This window comes from Syngnathus scovelli, chromosome 5 (assembly GCF_024217435.2).
Source record: "Syngnathus scovelli strain Florida chromosome 5, RoL_Ssco_1.2, whole genome shotgun sequence".
Classification (NCBI taxonomy): domain Eukaryota; kingdom Metazoa; phylum Chordata; class Actinopteri; order Syngnathiformes; family Syngnathidae; genus Syngnathus; species Syngnathus scovelli.
The window spans coordinates 7623984-7643529 of NC_090851.1; the positions used below are offsets into that span (position 1 = coordinate 7623984).

At 39.9% G+C, this 19546-nt stretch overlaps 1 protein-coding gene across 3 annotated transcripts in view; it reads left to right on the forward strand.

Annotated features, from left to right (window-relative positions):
• Positions 1 to 19546, forward strand: part of prkcaa (protein kinase C, alpha, a) — a 67305-nt gene that overhangs the window by 37315 nt on the left and 10444 nt on the right. For 2 of the 3 annotated variants that reach the window (XM_049719335.2, XM_049719337.1), the window contains 11 exons: positions 5922 to 6078; positions 6165 to 6299; positions 6378 to 6471; positions 7418 to 7453; positions 8827 to 8970; positions 9081 to 9254; positions 10205 to 10296; positions 10627 to 10689; positions 10918 to 11056; positions 18335 to 18415; positions 19190 to 19297. In XM_049719335.2, coding sequence (XP_049575292.1) covers positions 5922 to 6078; positions 6165 to 6299; positions 6378 to 6471; positions 7418 to 7453; positions 8827 to 8970; positions 9081 to 9254; positions 10205 to 10296; positions 10627 to 10689; positions 10918 to 11056; positions 18335 to 18415; positions 19190 to 19297 — 1223 coding nt within the window. The remainder of the gene's footprint in view (positions 1 to 5921; positions 6079 to 6164; positions 6300 to 6377; positions 6472 to 7417; positions 7454 to 8826; positions 8971 to 9080; positions 9255 to 10204; positions 10297 to 10626; positions 10690 to 10917; positions 11057 to 18334; positions 18416 to 19189; positions 19298 to 19546) is intronic. The other variant, XM_049719336.2, reaches the window with a different exon arrangement.

Below are 19546 nucleotides of genomic sequence, written 5' to 3' on the forward strand. Positions count from 1 at the left end.
CTGCAACTTGTATGCATAACATGCATAACAGTCTGAATTAAATAATGAAGCTACTCCGTAAACAACTCAAGTGTGTGTGTTTATTCGCAACAGCTTTTGCTTATTATTTGAAGGCATGTTGTAAATCCTCGCTCCGTGATGACAGAGAATTAGCACATCGGCTAGAACAAAGATGACGGTGGGGCGCCGACAGCGGGCTCATGTAATCATTCAATTAGCTTGGCTCACTGAGGTCAGCGCGTCATGAGGCACTAACTTTGTGACTCGTTCATTCATCAAATGAACAGCAGGTGGAGAAACAGGATAAATTATGGCTGGGAGTTAGGAAAACAAAACAAATCAAAGCTCCTTCAATATTGAGATATCGCTAATCGGTGAAAATAATAGATTTCGAAAAGAGTAAAACAATACAACTGTGTTTGTGTGACACATACACACAAATTTGAAAGTCGAAACGTGCTCCTCAAGGATAGAGAATTTGTATTCTTAACTTGATCTAAACGCATGATCTCAACAGGACCCGAGGACTTCTGAGTAATTGGTCAGAAATTTGAAGTGCTGCAACATGGCAATGAGACTTTTTCACCTTGAATTCAAAAGGCTTCATCAATTTTCTTAGGTCAATCAATATTCATGCCTGGGTGGGTGTGTCCCCTGGGGGTTGTCAACAACACAGTTGTTGTTTTTGCCGGGCGAGGTTAGTGTAATGTCAACCCTGCATACCAATCGGTTGTTCACTGGCAACTCGCTTGAGCCACTCTTCCTGGGAAATGAGATGTTTGCATGGACGGGCATCAGGTTCTTGTTTGAGGCAGATGAGAGGTGACGCCTCGACCCACTCCTGTTTAGAAACGTCTTTTCTTTTTTTCACGTAGATGGCTTCATTTACACCTCTTTCAAAATAGCAGCCCTCCCGATCCAGAATTTGTACGTGGCTGTCCTCGAAGCATTGCCGCCTTTCTTTACGAGATGCATATGGACAGCTGACTGGACTCGACGAAGCCACTCACCGATATTATGTCATGCGCCTGTGCAATGGCGGCTTAGTCTCTCGAGTGTCATTGCATTCCTCACGCTACTGCAGTGCATGACTTTTCTTTTAGGGATTTTGTCTTTGGGGTAAACCTGCTTTTTCTATGCATTGGTATGCAGTTGGTCTGAAGAAAGTATGTTCTTCCCCCATTCCATAACATTCACGTTAGACAAATTGCCCAATGGTGTGATGGGTGTGAATGGTTGTTTGTCTGTTCCACACGATTGACAGTGTACCCTGCCTCGTGATTAAAACTCATCTGGGATAGGTTCCGCCGTTCCAGTTCACCTGCAACTCCAATGAGGAGAAGTGCTGCAGAAAATGGATGGCTGGTGAGCCTGTCTGTGTGTGTATGTGTTCAGAACTGATGTACTAACCGCACAGCCCACTCATGCCATCTTGTATTACAGATTACATTAGCCGCTGTTGACGCCAAACGGGCAGCCTTCCAAACAGATTTGAGTTACACAGTTTAAATAGCATGCTGGATGGCGCGAAGCGAGAATCTTTACATTATTGTCACATGTACAGCGCTGCTCTCAAAATAAACAGCATCCACTTCTGTTTTTCGGATGTGAGTGGAAGCCCAAGTACATGGAGTAAACTCACAAAAGTTCTACTTCTTCTTCTTCTTGGCATAAGTGAGCTCTACCGATATGTCCATCCATCATTCTCTAGTGTCCAGAGCCAAAACGTTGTGCAGGAAGTAGAAGTCTGATGTTCTTTCAAGCATGCGCTAGATGCCGGCAAATAAACAATCTTCTGCGCATAACGCTTGCAAAATGAACAGATTTGTCACTGTGGCAGTTTCAATACAGAGGTGGTGAAATGGTGTTGTTGTGGGGAAAGAGCACTGGCAGGGAGATGCTGAAGGAGACACAAGAGGTTTTGTTTGTGTGGTGGAGGACAACTGTGGTGCTTTAGTGCCGTCCTTCGCTTTGCCATAACTCAGGAACACAGTTCCTTTGTATTGGTCAGTGCTGAGCAAGCCACCCTCGCCTTGGTCTTTTCTTTTCTCGATGTGTGCTAGTATTCACTGTATTACTCAAGAGCATCTTTGTGCATGTACTGTAATTTACTTCCTTGTAGTTCCCTATTTGTGGCCGTTACACAACTCTGCCACCTCTAGGCACTGTGGAGGAGTACATACTAGCACTCAGTTGCACACCCAACCGCCTTCTGTATATGCAGTTTTACGATTCAAATTTCAAGAAATTCAAAACTCACACCTTGATTACGTACTTTGTAGCGGTTTCTTCTCATTTCCCAGTTTTCATCCCTACTACTGACCAACTGCCCCATCTTTGTCTGTTAATTGTTAACCTATTTGACTTATTAAACTGAGCTTCAGCTGATGGTTCTGTGTAGGTGTGCACAGGTCGCAGGGGTTAGTGTTCAAGGCACATTTACTGTAGATGTGGGTGGACCAGAGAGATCCCATTTTGTCTTTAACCTTTTTTTCTTGGTTTGTTTTTCTTTTACTGTCAAAGCTCAAATCTGCCCTGGACTTTTGCTTGCAGTGTTTGCTTGTGTGCACACTTGCAACAAGCCAGAAGTAGAACATATCACAGTCTGATTAACTGGAAATAGTTCTTCAGTGTGTTTAGTGGTGAATATTGTTATCGTAGTGTAGTCGTACTTGAAATACATGTTCTAAGAAATAAGTGAATGCTAACTTGTTACACCTGTAACAGTGATTGGATTGTTCCAGATATGTAAAAAAAAAAAAAAAAAAGGGTCAAATGACTGAAACAGGTTGAAAGCGGGCAAATAACATTAATTAAATAAAACAGTCTTAAATTTCTGAAGATCAGGATCATAGATTAATTTCCATGTTATAACCTGTCAGTATTGAAGGAAAAAAATCCAAAGGTTTATCTAAATGTTGGCATGAACATTTTATCTTGTACATTTTGACTCCCTCTAGCCTGCTCTCTTTCTTTATTGTTTGCTTTTCACACTTTTTCCGGCTATTTTGAGATGCTGGCGGTAAGCAGAGGACAGTATCAGGTTTCTGCTCTCATTGCTTAATAGTGAGCATACATGGCAAACCAACAGTTGGTCTCGAGTTTTGGATTAGCGCGTTGCGATTTGGTTCGCTTGGCAATAGGCATACAAATGTTTATATAGCCGTGGAAGGTCAAATAGGTATAACCAGTTTCACTGTATATATATCTCACGCACACACGCACACACATGTATATATGGTTTAACCATATATACAGTCATTATTTTCATAGAGCTACACAGCATCATGCGGAAATTGTATTATATGAAGATTCCATGCATGTACATGAATCACTTTCCATCAGTAATGTTTTGTTTTTTAAGTCTCTCATATAAGCCCTTAATTCTTCATCACTGCTATTTTCCATATGGTCAAAATGCATGAGGTCTCCACATGTGGCCTCTCGCTCTGCCAGCTAATCAACCAGACAAAATAAATAAATAAATCACATTTTCCTCCCATTAGTGTCTCTGCTAAGAAAGAAGGCTTGCTGGAAGGTAGAGTTGAGTTTGCTTCAACAGTTTTTCTGGGCTTTGCATGCAGCCTGGCAGTGGACAGCAGCACGCATGTACAATGATTTAGGCCCCCGAGCTTCTTCCACTTTGAAGCCTTCGCTCTACAATTTCCTTCTTTGTAAAATACTCAATGGCACGGCACACACATGCCAAGAGATTTTTACCAGGAGGAAATCAACTTCAATATTGTTTTTGACTGCAGGAACTGAAGAGCCTTCATGTAACCATGCCAACTAGTTTTCAGCTATGAATATTTTAATCAGAAAAATACTTGGTCTGTGAAAAATATCTTGAAATGCTTTACAATCCATTCAAGGACACAGGCACACAATTTTCTACAAGAATGACACACTCCAAGGTGATGTATGGTGATGTCATCTTCAAGCCTTTATTAACTGTCAACCACCCAAGCAGCTCTAAAAGCTCACTACTCTCAAACTTAATGTTCCTTTTTCTCTTCTTTCATTGTGCTGTTGAAACTAAGCATTGGGAGCTGTCTTTTTTCTGCAGAGAAGGGTGTTTTCTACAGTGTACACAGTGGGATATTTAGGTAATGAGACTAAAAACTTTATTCAACTTGTTTGCCAAAGGATGCAGAGTGCAAACACGGCTGACCTCATTGTTCTGTGGACGGGGTCAACTCGTGTCAGTTGCGGTGGAGTAGAGTTGTCATGAGTGCAGAGAAGGTAACCATTGGAGATTGAACATACAGCCCCTCTATGGGTACAAAATCGGTGCTGGATGTCCTCAATGCAATCGAAGGTGAAGATGAAGACGCAGCTGTGGATGAAATCTTCATTGAAGCTGGACTTCTGACTTCTGCTGAACGACATTAGAATGGGCTTTTCGCCCTCTATCGTTTTAGTCTGGAAGTACATCTTAGAAAAATAACATTTGTTTTGAATTTTTTTGTCAGCGCGAGATGCTAGGTTTGGAGGTGGAGTAAGTAATTAAAACTCTTGTTAGAAAAAAACCCAATTTTTGTTTGCAGATGAGAAAGTTGGTTTACATGATTCCAAATCATCTGTTATTATTATGAAATCTGTAGTTGTGTAGCACAAAGACTGGTTGCCAGCCAATGGTAGTGGATATTTACACATGCAATTACTCACACTCAAATTCACACCTTTGGATAATTTTAGAGTCTTCAATTAACCTAATACGCATCTTTTTGCAATGTGGGAAGAAGCCAGAGGACCCAGGGGGAAAAACAACAACTTTGCACAGGACGATCGATCTGGACACCGAACCTCAGGACTGTGAGGCAGATGTGGTAATCCTGAGTACCCTGTGTTGACAGTTCCCTTTAAGTAATCGTTAAAATTGATTTTGTCTGCCTCTTATTGTTGATCTAATAAGCTTTAAAAACACATAGAAAATTGAAAATCTGTATAGGCCACTTTTCTTCCCATTTTTTTTTTACTTTCCACTTGCTCTTAGTGAGATTAATTGTTTTCTCTGTCATTTAGCACTAAAAGGTCTGTGAGTCTCTTCTTTAGTTCCCCTCACATAGTAATTCAGCTTTATTCTAATTTGAATAAAGCATGGACCAATAAAAAAAACAGAACATTTTGTAAATGCATCTTAATGTACGTCTATTCCTATGTGTGTGTTTTGTTTAGTTTAAGCCTGGTTAATGGAATTCTTGCCTTGTTGTTTACTGTCCATCTCACAACGGGAGGATAAAAGAGCCTTCCCCCACTTCCTGCTTTTGCTCCCTCTAAAGCTCAGTGTCACCGCACGCACGCACGGACGCACGGATGCACGCACGCACATTTGATCTTGAACACCTGCAGTGTGTTCCACTGATGTTCACCTGCAGTATCTGTTTTGCTTTTGTTTTTTTTTTACCTGACCAAAAGGACAGATGAAATGAAGTTGAATATTCATTGAGACTTCAGTGCAGAACAAATGCTCTAGCGGTCCCTTTTGAACAATTAGAGACCCTATTAAAAAAATAAAAATAAAATTCGTTCATGGTTCTCATTTGATTTTCAAATTTGAGGTTATTTGAAGTTCGCGATCGACCACAATGTGTTTATCCCAATGGGCTCACCTTTAACTCTTTATGGTACTACTAAAGTTGTTCATGATTTATTTAAATCATGTGGTTCTTGTATAAAAGTCTTCTTAAACAAACTTCTGGATAATCATTAATCATTTCATCCAAATTCTACAACGAGACAACATTTCTGTCTCACATTGAAATCTCAACAGTTACAAAGTGAAGACATTTTCTAAACTCAAAATGTGTATTGCCTCCAAAAAAGAAACAAATAATAATGATGATAATAATAATAATAATAGATTGGTTGCTGAATATGAATTCAATGAATGCAATAAACCTACACTTTTTTTCTTTCAGTTGGTGAAGGGAGGAATCTGATACCGATGGACCCCAATGGCCTGTCTGATCCATACGTAAAACTCAAGCTCATACCCGACCCCAAAAATGAGACCAAGCAGAAGACCAAAACCATCCGCTCTAATCTGAACCCCAAATGGGGTGAGACTTTTACCTTGTAAGTAACTGCCTCTTTGTATTCAGTTATTGGGATAGTTTGTAATTCTCTGGACCATTATGTACGTAATTCTCTGCACGTTCCAGTAAACTGAGACCTACAGATAAGGACCGCAGGTTATCCGTGGAAGTGTGGGACTGGGATCGGACAACCAGGAATGACTTCATGGGCGCCCTTTCATTTGGGGTGTCGGAGCTCATAAAGTCTCCAGCGTGTGGCTGGTAAAGACCCATTTCTTGACCTTTTAAGACTATGCCGATTGCACACTCATTTACTCACGCTGTCTCATGGTTTGTCAGGTATAAATTGTTGTGCCAGGAGGAGGGAGAGTATTATAACGTTCCCATCTCAGAGGAGGATGATGGGAATGAAGAACTGAGACTGAAATTTGAGGTGAGGGTTGTCCTTTGCTGATTGTTTTTTCACAGAAATTAATCTTGCTCCGTGGCAGGGGAAGGAGGCGCAGGCAGAAGTTACAAAAGTACACATTAGAGAATATCCCGTCTTTTCAGTGACATAGAGTTGAGAAGTTGACATTTTTTATTGATTTTAACTTGGTATAGCTGTTTCCCTATAAATAAATAGTTTGTCAGATTTATTTTTTACCACACCAACCAGAATAAATAATTCTGTTTGATGGGAAGTTTGAAAATTTTTTGGTAAATGTAAGTCTACTTGAAAATTCAAAAGTATTGCAATACATGACAATAATTTTTAGTTGTGAGAGACTTATTTCTTTATCAGCATTGTATGTAAGCTAATTGTAAAGTTTTTATTTATTTATATTAATTACCTTTAGGTACCTGTTAGGGTGAAATGCAGTGTGTTAGCATTTTTTTTATGCATTCAATCCACAGAAAATAGTAGATATAAGAAAGATAAATGTTCGTCTTCTCTAATCTATTTTTACCATAACGTTGTGCTCTGCACTTAACCACTAGATGTCAGCAAATAACAAAATACCTAGTTTTATTATTGACTAGCTCTTTTACAGTTATTCAGCCTCACCACATATCGTATTTTACATGAGATTGGCACACCACCAAAGAGAAATGTCGACAATGATGATGCGATAGTAGAAGATCATTAGTTTGTTCTGGCTCTTATATGACAGGAAAAGATTAACAAAAATATTGTATTGTCATTTTACCAACAGCTCTCACCATGTCTGACTGTGAATGGATCATGTTTATGAATTATTACAAAATATTGTTTCTGTGTGTGCCAGACTCTTCCTTGTCCCTCAACGTCTGAGCATAAAAGTGTCCCAGTGTAAAAGTATTGTTTGAGATGTTCAAAGTGAGTCAGGCCCTTTGGTTGCTTCTTCTTATGGTTCCAGGACCAAGCAATTTTGGAAGACTCTAAAAGGAAGAAAGTAAGGCTGCTCGCTCATTCGCTCGCTCGCTCAGCTCGGACAGGCTCTTGTCTTTGGCTAAAGCTTCAAGGTGTGCTGTGGTTTGGCGTAGTCTGCTGCCCTTTGCACATTAGCTAGACTCTAGTTCACGCAATTAACCAAACTAAGGCTGCTCCTACTTTGTCACAAGCTTGTTTGAAATCAATGTTGGACAGAGGGGAAGCACGTCATTGAAATACTTGAGGTCTGTCAGTGAGTTGACATGGAATTTGCCAACTTATCAAAAGTCAAACCAACATTTGCTATAGTCTCGTGTTGATTATGGTTAAAGGTGTGAAAATGATGTTTGCGTGGCTTTTAAACCTTTCGTGCTGGCTATAGTGAAAGTCGAAGTTCTCTGGATTGTGATTCTAGCCACAATATCAGGTTCAGCATGAGGTTTGGATCTATGTTTGTCCTGGCTGAGTGTGAACTGTGGACATGAAATGTGGTTGGGTTTTTAATGCATAGCCAATAGGATATTTTCCCATTTTGTTTGAATGACAAGAATAAAGATTGAAGAGTCACTTATAGAATGTTCTGAACTCCTGCTTCCACGCCAGTGTTGTATTTGAGAAGAATAAAACTATCGGGAAGGCTTGCCCCATAACTGAAGCTTGTGTGAAGCTTCTCATAGACCTCATAGATCTTCCTCCTTAGACCACAAACTAATTGAGAATGAATCAACAGCTCCTTTGCTGGCGACACCACTATTAATCAGCAGTCTTGAGAATCTCTATCGATCCATTGTCAATGCTCAGCATTTTTTTGCACCATGAAACGCTTTTCTTCATTTGTCGATAAAGATGAAGCATGAATTTGGCTTGAATGAGCTTCATGGGGAATTTGTCATGTTTTGGCTGTTGTTGACATGAGAGGCTTGTCTGGAGCAGGCATGAATGCACGTAGTAGTAGATTATGCCTCTCGACTTGAAATATCACTATGCCTGAGTGAAAGCTCAAGTTTTTTTTTTTTTTTCCAAGTCTTGGTCACTCAGAACAATATTGATAGGGATCTCTTGATTGAAGGTCTAGCGTTGACATGTTTGTGTGCATTTTTAAATGGTCAAGTGTTTAAGGGCACAAATGGATCATCATGTGGAATTTATGTGTAATAATTTCAAGTTTGTGAAAAAAGTCCACCCAACACTGGCCCGTTCCTATCCCAACAAGGAAATATAACATCGGATTGTGGCTTGAGGTCCAACTCAGAAAGTATTGTTATATTGCTCAATGAAATGTCATTCAAAGCAGATTATTGTCTTTGAAAGGGAGCATTTAGATTTGGACATTATTCAAATGTTGTGCTCCTTGGAGTGCATGTTGACGCACCCTGTCCTGTCATGTGAGCGCAGAAAGCCAAGCTGGGCCCAACCAAGAAGGCCACCACAGAGACAGATGGCAGCCCATCCAGCCAGCTGCCATTCAACAGCTTGGACCAAGTCAAAGTCAGTGACTTCAACTTCTTGGCTGTACTTGGGAAAGGCAGCTTTGGCAAGGTAAACTGGAATGTTGTTTTCTTTCTTTGTGGTACAACACATGTTAAAAGTCACCTTTCGCAAGAAAGTAAGCTCCTCTTTGGTGAAAATGACTTTTGTTATGACTGAAGGTGATGCTGGCAGAAATGAAGGCCACAGAAGAGCTGTATGCCATAAAGATCCTCAAAAAGGACGTGGTGATTCAGGACGACGACGTTGAATGTACCATGGTGGAGAAGAGGGTCCTTGCCCAGCAGGAGAAGCCGGCCTTCCTCACGCAGCTACACTCGTGCTTCCAGACTGTGGTGGGTACAATGCTCTTAGGTCAAGGTCGCTTCAAAGTACGTTGCTCTGAGCTAAACAGAGGACACGCATGACAAGTACAATGAAAAGGAGGGGCTTAAACAGGCAGTTTGTGTGGAAAACACGTAATTGCACATTTGAGTCCTTAGGGAAAAGAACAGACCGCGCAACCTGAGAGAACAAAGTGACGCTTGTACTATATAAAAAGAAAAAAAAAATACACTAAACCCTTAGAGGCCAAACACAGACTGAGGCTTAATAATAAAATGAGCAGCTCTGTGGCATTACGAAACATAAAATACATTTGGCCACTTAACCACGTATGCAATGAATGAATGCGGCGTACAACAATAACAAACTGTCTACGTGATTCATTGTGAAACTGCAAGCACAATAATGATAATAAATACAAAGTATGTATTGTTCTGTTCAATTATGCCTGGTTTTATTCCCATAATTTACAGCTTGTGAGGCTCAGTTGTACAGGATATATACAATATATTCCATTTCCATGTTAGAATGGCACTCAGAGGTCATGCTTTGTCAAGGCCAAACGATCCCTCTGCAATTTTAAATTGTGTCATAAAGATTTAGTATGCTTGTTCAATGGGATATTAAGAAAAACACAAACAAATAGGAAAACCTTAAGAAAAGACATTTTTGGATGTAATGAGTTCTTCTGTTCTTCTGTGGCCCGTCGCCCACCCCACCCCATCCCTCAATTCAATAAAGTTTGCAGAAAATCAGCCAAATACTTTTAATTAGTCCTTCTGACAATCAATGGAAAAAAAAAGATCATTTTGCAAAATAATATTTCCACCTATTGGTGCAGAAACCAGCAATGGAATTAATGAGAGTTTTCAAAGAATGCAAAATAGATTTAATGAAGAAAAAAAGAGACGTTCTGATTTTTCTATGTGCACTTTTTTCCCCCCATTTCTTTTGCACACAGGATCGTCTGTACTTTGTCATGGAGTACGTGACTGGAGGAGACCTCATGTATCACATTCAACAAGTGGGCAAGTTCAAGGAACCGCAAGCAGTGTAAGGAATTAAAAGCCGCCTTTTCTACAAATACTCGTTCATGCATTTCTGTCGTATTTATTAAAGCACTCACACCGATGGCCGCTTTACAGTATGTTAAGTACGAATATTGGCAACAAGGTTAGTTTGCAAGACTCTTTTGCTAATTCGATTTTTGTGTGGGGCTCCGCAGTGGTATAGTGGTTAGGGCGCCTCACAGTTAAGAGGTCACGGGTTTGAATCCTGGCTCAGGCTCTCCTCTGTGGAGTTTGCATGTTCTCCCCTTGCGTTAGGTTCATCGACTGCTTGTCCATATGCGCTCTGCGATTGGCTGTGTTGTTGTAATTGCAGGTTCTATGCAGCAGAGATCGCTGTTGGTCTCTTCTTCCTTCACCGTAAAGGAGTCATCTACAGGTAAGCATTTATTTCAGCTAATGACAATTATATTGAAGTCTACTTTTCAGAGAGATTAACTCTGAAGAGAAAGACATTTTTGTAAGAGCAATAGTTTTAATGAAATCAGTTAGCCATGATTGACATTGCAAACCATGTTCTTGAAGGCCGTTCAAAAATGAATGTGAATGCCTTTCAGGGATTTTTAAAAAAATATCAGTATTAACATGTATTTGTCTGCTTCTTAAGAGATCTCAAGTTGGACAACGTGATGCTCGATAGTGAGGGACACATTAAGATTGCTGACTTTGGCATGTGTAAAGAGAACATGTTAGATGGAGTGACCACTCGCACCTTCTGTGGTACTCCAGACTACATCGCCCCTGAGGTAAGGTTTAAACTTGGAAGACGTGTGCGTGTATATGTGTGCGTGTGTGTGTGTGCGTGCGTGTGTGTGTGTGTGTGTGAGAGTGAGCATGGCCTGATGCAAGAGGTCACTTGTGTCATCCTCACGGACCACATTAAGGCCACAGCCTCAGGACACACATGCATACAGACACACACTCGCTCACTCGCTCGCTCGCACGCACGCACGCACGCACGCACGCACGCACGCACGCACACACACACACACACACACACACACACACATACACACACACGTGTGCTTTCTAATGATGTAAGCACTGTAGTCAAGCAGACTCCCAGTGCGTCTGCTGTGAAGCACAGCATGGGATGTCTGCTAGTCCCCAGCAAAACGCTGATGCCAAAATGCTGCTTTGGTCCGCGCACAACCATCATCATCAAACACAGCGATGACAAATAACTTGTTTTTTTTACCTTAAGTGGCCTACATTCAGTATGGTGGCTTGGGTAGAAGAAACATGAGTGGAAATACGGTTTTCGTCATCATCTGAAATAAAACTTGAGACGTGATTTGCATGGCAGATTTTACAATTATAGAAAAAGAGCTAGCACGAATATCAGTTTTAGTTATCCTGCAGTAAAACTGCACGTCGAGCTCGGGTTAATGTTGCTGCTGGTGCTGGGTTGTTGACTGACCCTCCACAGCGGATCAAACAAGCGACACTAATGGCATGCTGCGTGTACAAATCCTTTTGCATATTAGGCGTCTTTCCTCCCTTTGTTGAAATTTCAACATTGCAAGTATTGCACGTCGCTCTATTCTCGTCCTTCTTAGTGAAATGTAACCAAACCTTTGAACGCTTCTGCCTCACAGGTGCCATCATTGTTTATGTGCGAAGTGACAAAATTCATGCTGACTGGAATCGCTAAGGGAATTGTTAGCATAATAGCAAACGATTCCAAGGAATTAGTAACATGGGAACTCAATTCCCATCCCTAGCCTTGACTCAGATATGAACTTAAGTGACCATTCATTTTTGAGGCTTCAATAGGATGTCCATATAGGGAAGGCTGTCCACAAGGCTTAGGATTCTGTAATGGAAATTTCTGATCATTCTTTCAGAAGAGCATTTATGAGGTCACACACTGATGTTGAACGAGAAGTTCTGGCTTGTAATTCATCCCAAAGGTGTTCTGTCGTTTCATCCATATCAGACTCTGCCGTCCAAGTTTTTATGGACCTTGCTTTGTGCCCTCGTACCCAGTCATGTTGAAAATGAGATAAGGAACCTGTTGCAATTATTTCACATACTGTAAGTTTGTCCAACTTTGTAGCCATTATCAGTTAGTTCCCTCCTGTTTACTGGGGACTTGTGTTATAGATTTTCTTCCCTGTCAGAATGAGATATTGTCTACATGGAGTCAAGGACAACATGCTGTGACTGCACACAGTCAGACTGACACTAATGCTCCAGCCACTGAAGGCACAGCAGGGATGGCATCGGCCGCTGCCTCCACCATGCTGTGAGTGAGTGGACAAACGTACAATAGCGCATACACGCTGTAGTTTTTTTACACACGTCGTTGGAAGTGTTACATACTTCTCAACGAATTAATAATTTGGAGAGACGACTGACCTCGAATGTGTCACAACATATTTTCACTCTCTTTGACAGATTTGAACTTTGTGGTCATATGCAACTAAGTATATTACCATTATGATTTTTTTTTTTTATATAGGAGACGCCATGGTATATTAAGAAACCTCTTAGTCCATCTATTTATTCTTTACAGTATACCGCCTATCCTCTCAGCCATATTAGAAAGGGTCTATTTAAATAAACATATATTGCGGTGGTAGGTTTCACTGAGCGACAAGTTGGGGTTGCTAACTCCCAAAGTAACCTCCTGCAAATATACCCCTTGCTTCGCTCAATATTTAATGAAATAATCCTGCCCCTTTTCAGAAGCTAAAGATTTTATCTAATGTCATTTCAGAAAACTGTCAAGCTAACACACATACACGCGCACGCACGCTTGCATATACAGGTACACTCAAAAAGCCATTAGAAAAAAAATCTGTCAATGATTTTCTATAGAAGGATATGAATGACAGTCAATATAGCTCTCTAATGTGAATCAATATCAGCAAGATTGAAATATTTACTTTTAATTTACATGTTATTACATGTTAAGATCTATTTCATTCTGATTGCTGTATCACGGAGCCCTCGCAAAGATTTTCAACACCTCACACAGCTAAGGAGCTAAGGAATTGACTTCTGATCTGTTTCTCATCTTAATTGTATTTATTTATTGTTGAGTTGCGATTTACATTACTTTTCCAGAGTCTCTCTGCTCCTACATTCCCTGCATGGAATAAGCAACTACTTTAAAAAAAACAAAAAAAAAAAAACAATGCAACTTATCTTGAAAAAAAAAAAAAGAAAAGCAACTTCTGTGTTAGTCAAACTGCTGAGATTTGGTTAGATTCTACATTTGTGTCACAGGTAAGGTGGAAGTGAAAATGAAGGAGGAATCCATTTGAATTTAGTGCAGCTCTGGATAAAGTCGTAGCTGATTTTTCTTCTTTCTGTGCAAATGATAATGCATGAACGTAACAAAAAGATCTTAAGATACACTTTTTGGTGCTGGAATTCCACGCTCTACCCATTGCCATTCAAATGTAAAAATTCATTTGTGTTAAAGTTGTAACCTGAGAAATATTCTCGCTTTCGACTTTTTATCGGCAGCTGGAGAATCACAGTGTTTTCCCTTGCCTGTCAGTGCACATGTGAACACACGCGTACACATGGAGTTATCGCTCTGTTTAGCCTGACCTATATAAGTAGTCTGTTATTGTGCCTGTCAGGGAGGAATGATTGCACTAATGTACATTTACACCTCAGTGACTTTGATACAACGAGAAAGCAATAGAGACAAAAAGCTGATTCTGTCAGGAAAACAAGGAGAAGTAAAAGCTATTAAATGTGCGTAAAAGAGCAGAAGAAGAAGCAAGACAATGAAGGCAGAAAGGAAGGCGTAAAATCAGTCTAAGGATGACTCGGTGACATTTCACAGGGCATTTGAGACTATTGAGCTGTCTGATACGGCACATTTCCCTTTGTGGTCTTGTTGACCCAAGCACACAGCTTCATTTCTGGTATTAAAAAAAAAAAAAAAAAAAAAAAAAACTCAGACTGCCATCAAGATGATGAAGTACAAATTTAGCTTCTTAACAAGCTCTCTTTTCCTTTATTCTATTTTTACTCTATTTGCTGGCCACTAGAAACACCTGCATTATCTTACAAGATCCAACATTGCAGCACTGTGCAAAGCACGTCCATCGCAGTTGTGATGCTCAGTTTTTGAATCCCTGTGACGATTCTCACTTTCCCTAAACATTCATTGTTGGTCTACTGAAGACTTTAAAAACAGTAGGTGTGAATGTTTGTCTATCAGTGCCACGTGCCCCAAAAGTCAGTCTCGCCCGCAGTCAGCTGGGATAGGCTCCAACTTACCTTCAACCCTAATGAGGAATTGTATATAAGCATCCTCAAATATCAGCAAGGCATTCACTGCAATGCAGTGAATTCTAAATAGTTTTCATATGCAGCACAAAGGTGGTCTGGGCTGCTCTGGTGCACGTACATGTACGTATAAGCATGTGTGTCTGAGTGTTGCTGTAAAGAGACTAGCCTGAAATAGCTAGCAGTCTGATCCAAAACTGTCATGTAGTATTAGGCCTAATGGGAGAGCAATGTCTACAGCAAAACACACACACATACATACACACATGCACGCGCACACACATGCACGCACAAAGAAACACCCCAACACTTGCGTAGAGCCAAAAACAAGTATAAATAAATAAATAAATAAATAAATAAATAAATAAATAAATAAATAAATAAATAAATTCATATAGATGTATAGATATATTGTAAAGCAGTAACTCTATGGTAGATGGACGTAAAAGATGATATAGGTCTGCTGGTATGTACACACACACACACACACACACACGCTCGCTCATATGCTGTAGTAAATCAGCAGAGTTGGCCAAAGGCTTTCATACAATAAAAGAAAAAAGAAAAAAAGAAACAACTAGATAAAAGCATTGGATGTCAGACTGGTTTCACACATGTCTCTTCCAATTGCTATTTCTTCTTCTCACAGCCTGGCTGATAGAAAGAACACTTACGTGACTTATTCATCACTTTCCTCCAACTCAATGCGAAACCCAAAACATCAACGCATTACATAAAGGTCAGCATGACCGAATTTCTTTTCTGCTGGTGGTGTTGCAGATAAGTTCAGGGTGACAACGGGCAGCAAGTCACAGTTACTTCACATTAGCACTTTTAACGGGGAGTACTTTTTTGTACACTCTAAAAGGATGAAATTAATATGTTTGGCCTAAAAGCATGTTGATTATATGAACAATATACTACACATTATGTCAAATATTTCTTTTTCATTTTCAGAGAACACGGTATTGAAGGGCAAATAAATATCGAGAGGAAATAGTGTTCACGTCGCAGTTCTATCATTTTTTTTCCCTGTAGCTCCAGTGCAGCTCCACCCCAGGTTGTCATGGTAATGAAGTCCATATTTGCCGTTGGCCTAACAGGATGCAGGCAGGGAACTAGCCATTTTTTTTTTTTTTGCGGGGTGGTCAGGATGACACAACGGAATACACACATCATTTGAATTGTTGTAATTTAAAAATAATGCACATTAGGTCTCCTATAAAATCGGCTGTATGTTTCATAAAGGTGTTACAATGGTGATGGCCTGGAACAAATTAATTTGCATTTATTAAATTTCAGTCTGGTTTCAGCACTTAACACTAGTCTTCCCTCTTTTTTTTTTTTCTTTTTTTTGGGGGGAAATCCTAAATAGCAATGTCATGCACTGTTTTGTCTCTCCTGACCAAAAGCTTCTTGAGTCTAAATTCCTTAATGTGGACAGTTTTTGCAGGAGACCGCAGGGGTCAATTCACAGAGACAGAGTTGAACGCATGTGACATTTTTCGGTGGGTCCTCAATGACACACTGTCTAGCGTTGGCTTTGTTCCGCTTGTCATACTGTCAGCTCGCAGCAGATCACCACAGGATTAAGTAAGCTTTCTCTCCTTATTAATCATCTGGCACGTAGCAGTACCATATGTACTGTTTTAGCATACCGCTATGTTTTTGGAGGGCCTATAAATTGTAACATACTTTTACCATTAAGAGCAGTTTGCTGTGTATGTTTTCTTATATTGTAATAGTGTGTGACAACAGGTGGTGTTTTTGTTTGTAGCTGCAAGGTCACACACAAACTCAGCACTAGTCTGGCGGGAAACAGGATTAAACAGCCATGCTCAAGAATTTCATCATCAGGATTTCCCTCAGTTTGCAGTCTTTGACCTGCTCGCTAATTAAAAGCACGGAAGAAAGACAAAGAAAGTTTACCTCAGGTCTTCTTCCTTCTCATTGTTCACCAAAGAGAAAATCCAGGATTAAGTTACACTTTGATCCATGAATGAGCATGTGTGTGCCGGTCTCCAAGTCTTAAGGCGCTCTGAATGCAGGGATGTTCACTAGGACGTTTTCACCAAGACAACCAGTCAAGTTCATTTTACCAATCTATAGTTGAAGTAAAACTTCATTTGGGGAAGATAGATGATCACGTTTCTTTTGCAATATTTGCAGAGTCCAGACATAATCTTGTTTTCCCTTATTGGCATGTGGCTTCTCTACAACTTACATCTTGATGCTTCATAGGAGTAATGACAATGCTGGGCTTGTTTTAGGTTCATCCTTATTTAATGATAATATTTTTGATTTATTTAGTGGCTTTCAAGGGATCCAAGAATGCAGTGGAATGGTGATTGCTATGTCAAAAAGAGGGTGCTGAAAAGTGCTGTACTACTTGTTTGACAATGACGACAAATCTGGACACAATTTAATAATGTTTTTTTGTGAATTAATACAGTGACAATTTTTGACAATTTGCACTGTTGGTAATTTTATTTCTAAACATTTTCAGGATTTAACATTGGTATTATGAATTGAAGGCTCTGTGACCTTTGATTTGTTTGGTTCTTGAAATAATACATATGAGACATATAATCAGAGTTCTCAAAAATCAGGTTCAGGTTTAGTACCGATCGATCCCTCTTGGTTGCCTCTGGATCTCATTTGTAGACTTTTCCCCGCGACTGACGCCAAGAGCAGGTATTATCTTTCCAATGACCTTTGAATACCAATGAGCACCCACCAACAGCAAACACTCCAGTCAACTTCTGCCTGCATCGTCAGCTTTCAGAAATGACACTCGCTTCTCTTTTTTGTGTTGCACTTAATTTCTTAGTTCATGCAAAAATAACCACCTCCGCCTTACTGAGCACTGCGAAGCAGTCTTGTGAAGCGGGTTCATCCTGAGTAGGTTTGATAGCATGGAGTCTCTTTTCCACAACTTTTGCATTCCGACATGGAGCATTTGAGTGTGATGAGTTACAAAAACCTCATTTTCATGGTCTGCAGAGCGCAGACTGAGAATCTTTTGCACGTCTGTCCAAGAGTTATGCAAGGTTATTTACTTGTGGAAGAAACTTGCTGTCCAAGCTCAACTGTATTCTTATTAGTTTAGGAGAGGCAGTAAGAGAACTAATTAAATGTTGTGTGCATGTTTTTTTCTCTACTCTTCCAGGGAATGAGGACATTCAAAAAGTGTGGCTTGTTTTCATGCATGAATGTGCACGTTCTTGCCCTTGTGTGAAGGGGTTAACATACGGAAGTCATGCAACCTTCGGGTGTGCAGAGCTGGAAGTGCATTTGTCAATCTTTGTGTGTGTTTGTGTGCACATGACCTGAAGTTATGTCCTTTAACTGAAAAGGTCAGATGTTACTCAGAAAGGATCTTTGAGAGATCCTAAAAACATTTAGATGTATTCCTTTTTTTGGGGCAGGGAGGACGGATGGGGGAAAGGTCATCATTCAGAATTCTATGTTTGTCTATGTCTGTTTTGATGGATTTAAACATATGAACAAGATAAGTAGTAAAAAAAATTGATGGATAAATGAATGAATCATTTTGTTTAATTGTGAATGGTTATTTGTCCTTATTGTCCAGTGATCGACTGGCAACTATTCCAGATTGTGCTGAGGACAAGTGCTGTAGAATTCGAGCGAATATGGGATGAATTAATCATATATCTTTTAAAAATCTAATTTCATCAATCCATTCAATTGGGAATATAAGAAAAGATGACATTGCTTCAGTCAGATTTCTCTTTTCTTTTGCTCCACAGATTATTGCATATCAGCCATATGCACGCTCTGTAGACTGGTGGGCATATGGAGTGCTTCTATATGAAATGTTAGCTGGACAGGTGAGTGTCTTACACACATACAGACACACCGGCACACATACACACACTTGCTCAGTTGTTGACTTACGAGTTCAATTTGTTCCATGACCATGCTCTCATTATTATATTCAGTATTATGTTTGTCTACATGTGTTGCTACACCATAGCTCACATTTTTCTCACAACTCAAGAACTCAAGTCAACAAACTGGTTAGTTGGGTCTCTCACAAGTGGTAGTATAACTGTATTGTATTTTCAACACGTTATTCTAAATCCATATTTGTTTTATTCAATGAATATAACATTTTACCTGAGATGTCCCTATATTTTCTGTGTGTGTGAAGAACTGGATCAAGAGGTCTTGAAGCAGACAGGCTATCTCTAGCAAGCCTAGTGGAGTGTTACCAACAAATAATTCATTTCCTCAACTGTTGAGACATCCACATTAGAGCTACTGATGATAACCACCCAGTGAAGAAGGCACAACGCTGCTCAGAGATGTCGTCATACATTGCTTAAAGATGCATTTAATTAACAATCGATTCCATCAATTGATAATCCACTAGTTATTGCTATTGATACTCCAGATATTTTAAATATGGCCAATTTAAATTTGTTTGTCAGAAGAAAAAAAAAAATTACAAATCCCCAATTCTGCCACTGTTGGATCCCTCTCATACTGTTTGGTACCACTTGACAAAAAATTCTTTGTGGTCTCAAAACTGCAACCATCTATTCATCCATCTTGTGATAATGGATGAAACACTCTCAACATCACGCTCTATCTGTCCGCAGCCTCCTTTTGATGGAGAGGATGAAGACGAATTGTTCCAGTCCATTATGGAGCACAATGTTTCCTACCCAAAGTCCTTGTCCAAAGAGGCTGTTTCCATCTGCAAAGGGGTGAGTAAAAGGTTTGATCAATCAATGGCATTTCAAACAAACACGCACACACGCACGCACATGCACACACATACACACACACACACACACGCACGCACACACGCACACACGCACTCACATTCATGCAAAAAAATGCATTATTACTATCAGTCTGAGTTGAAACTCATGGAAATCAACAATTTAAGTGCAGTGGAATTCACTTTCACCAAATCCAACATAATTTACATTAATATAAGAGGAAGTCTGCTC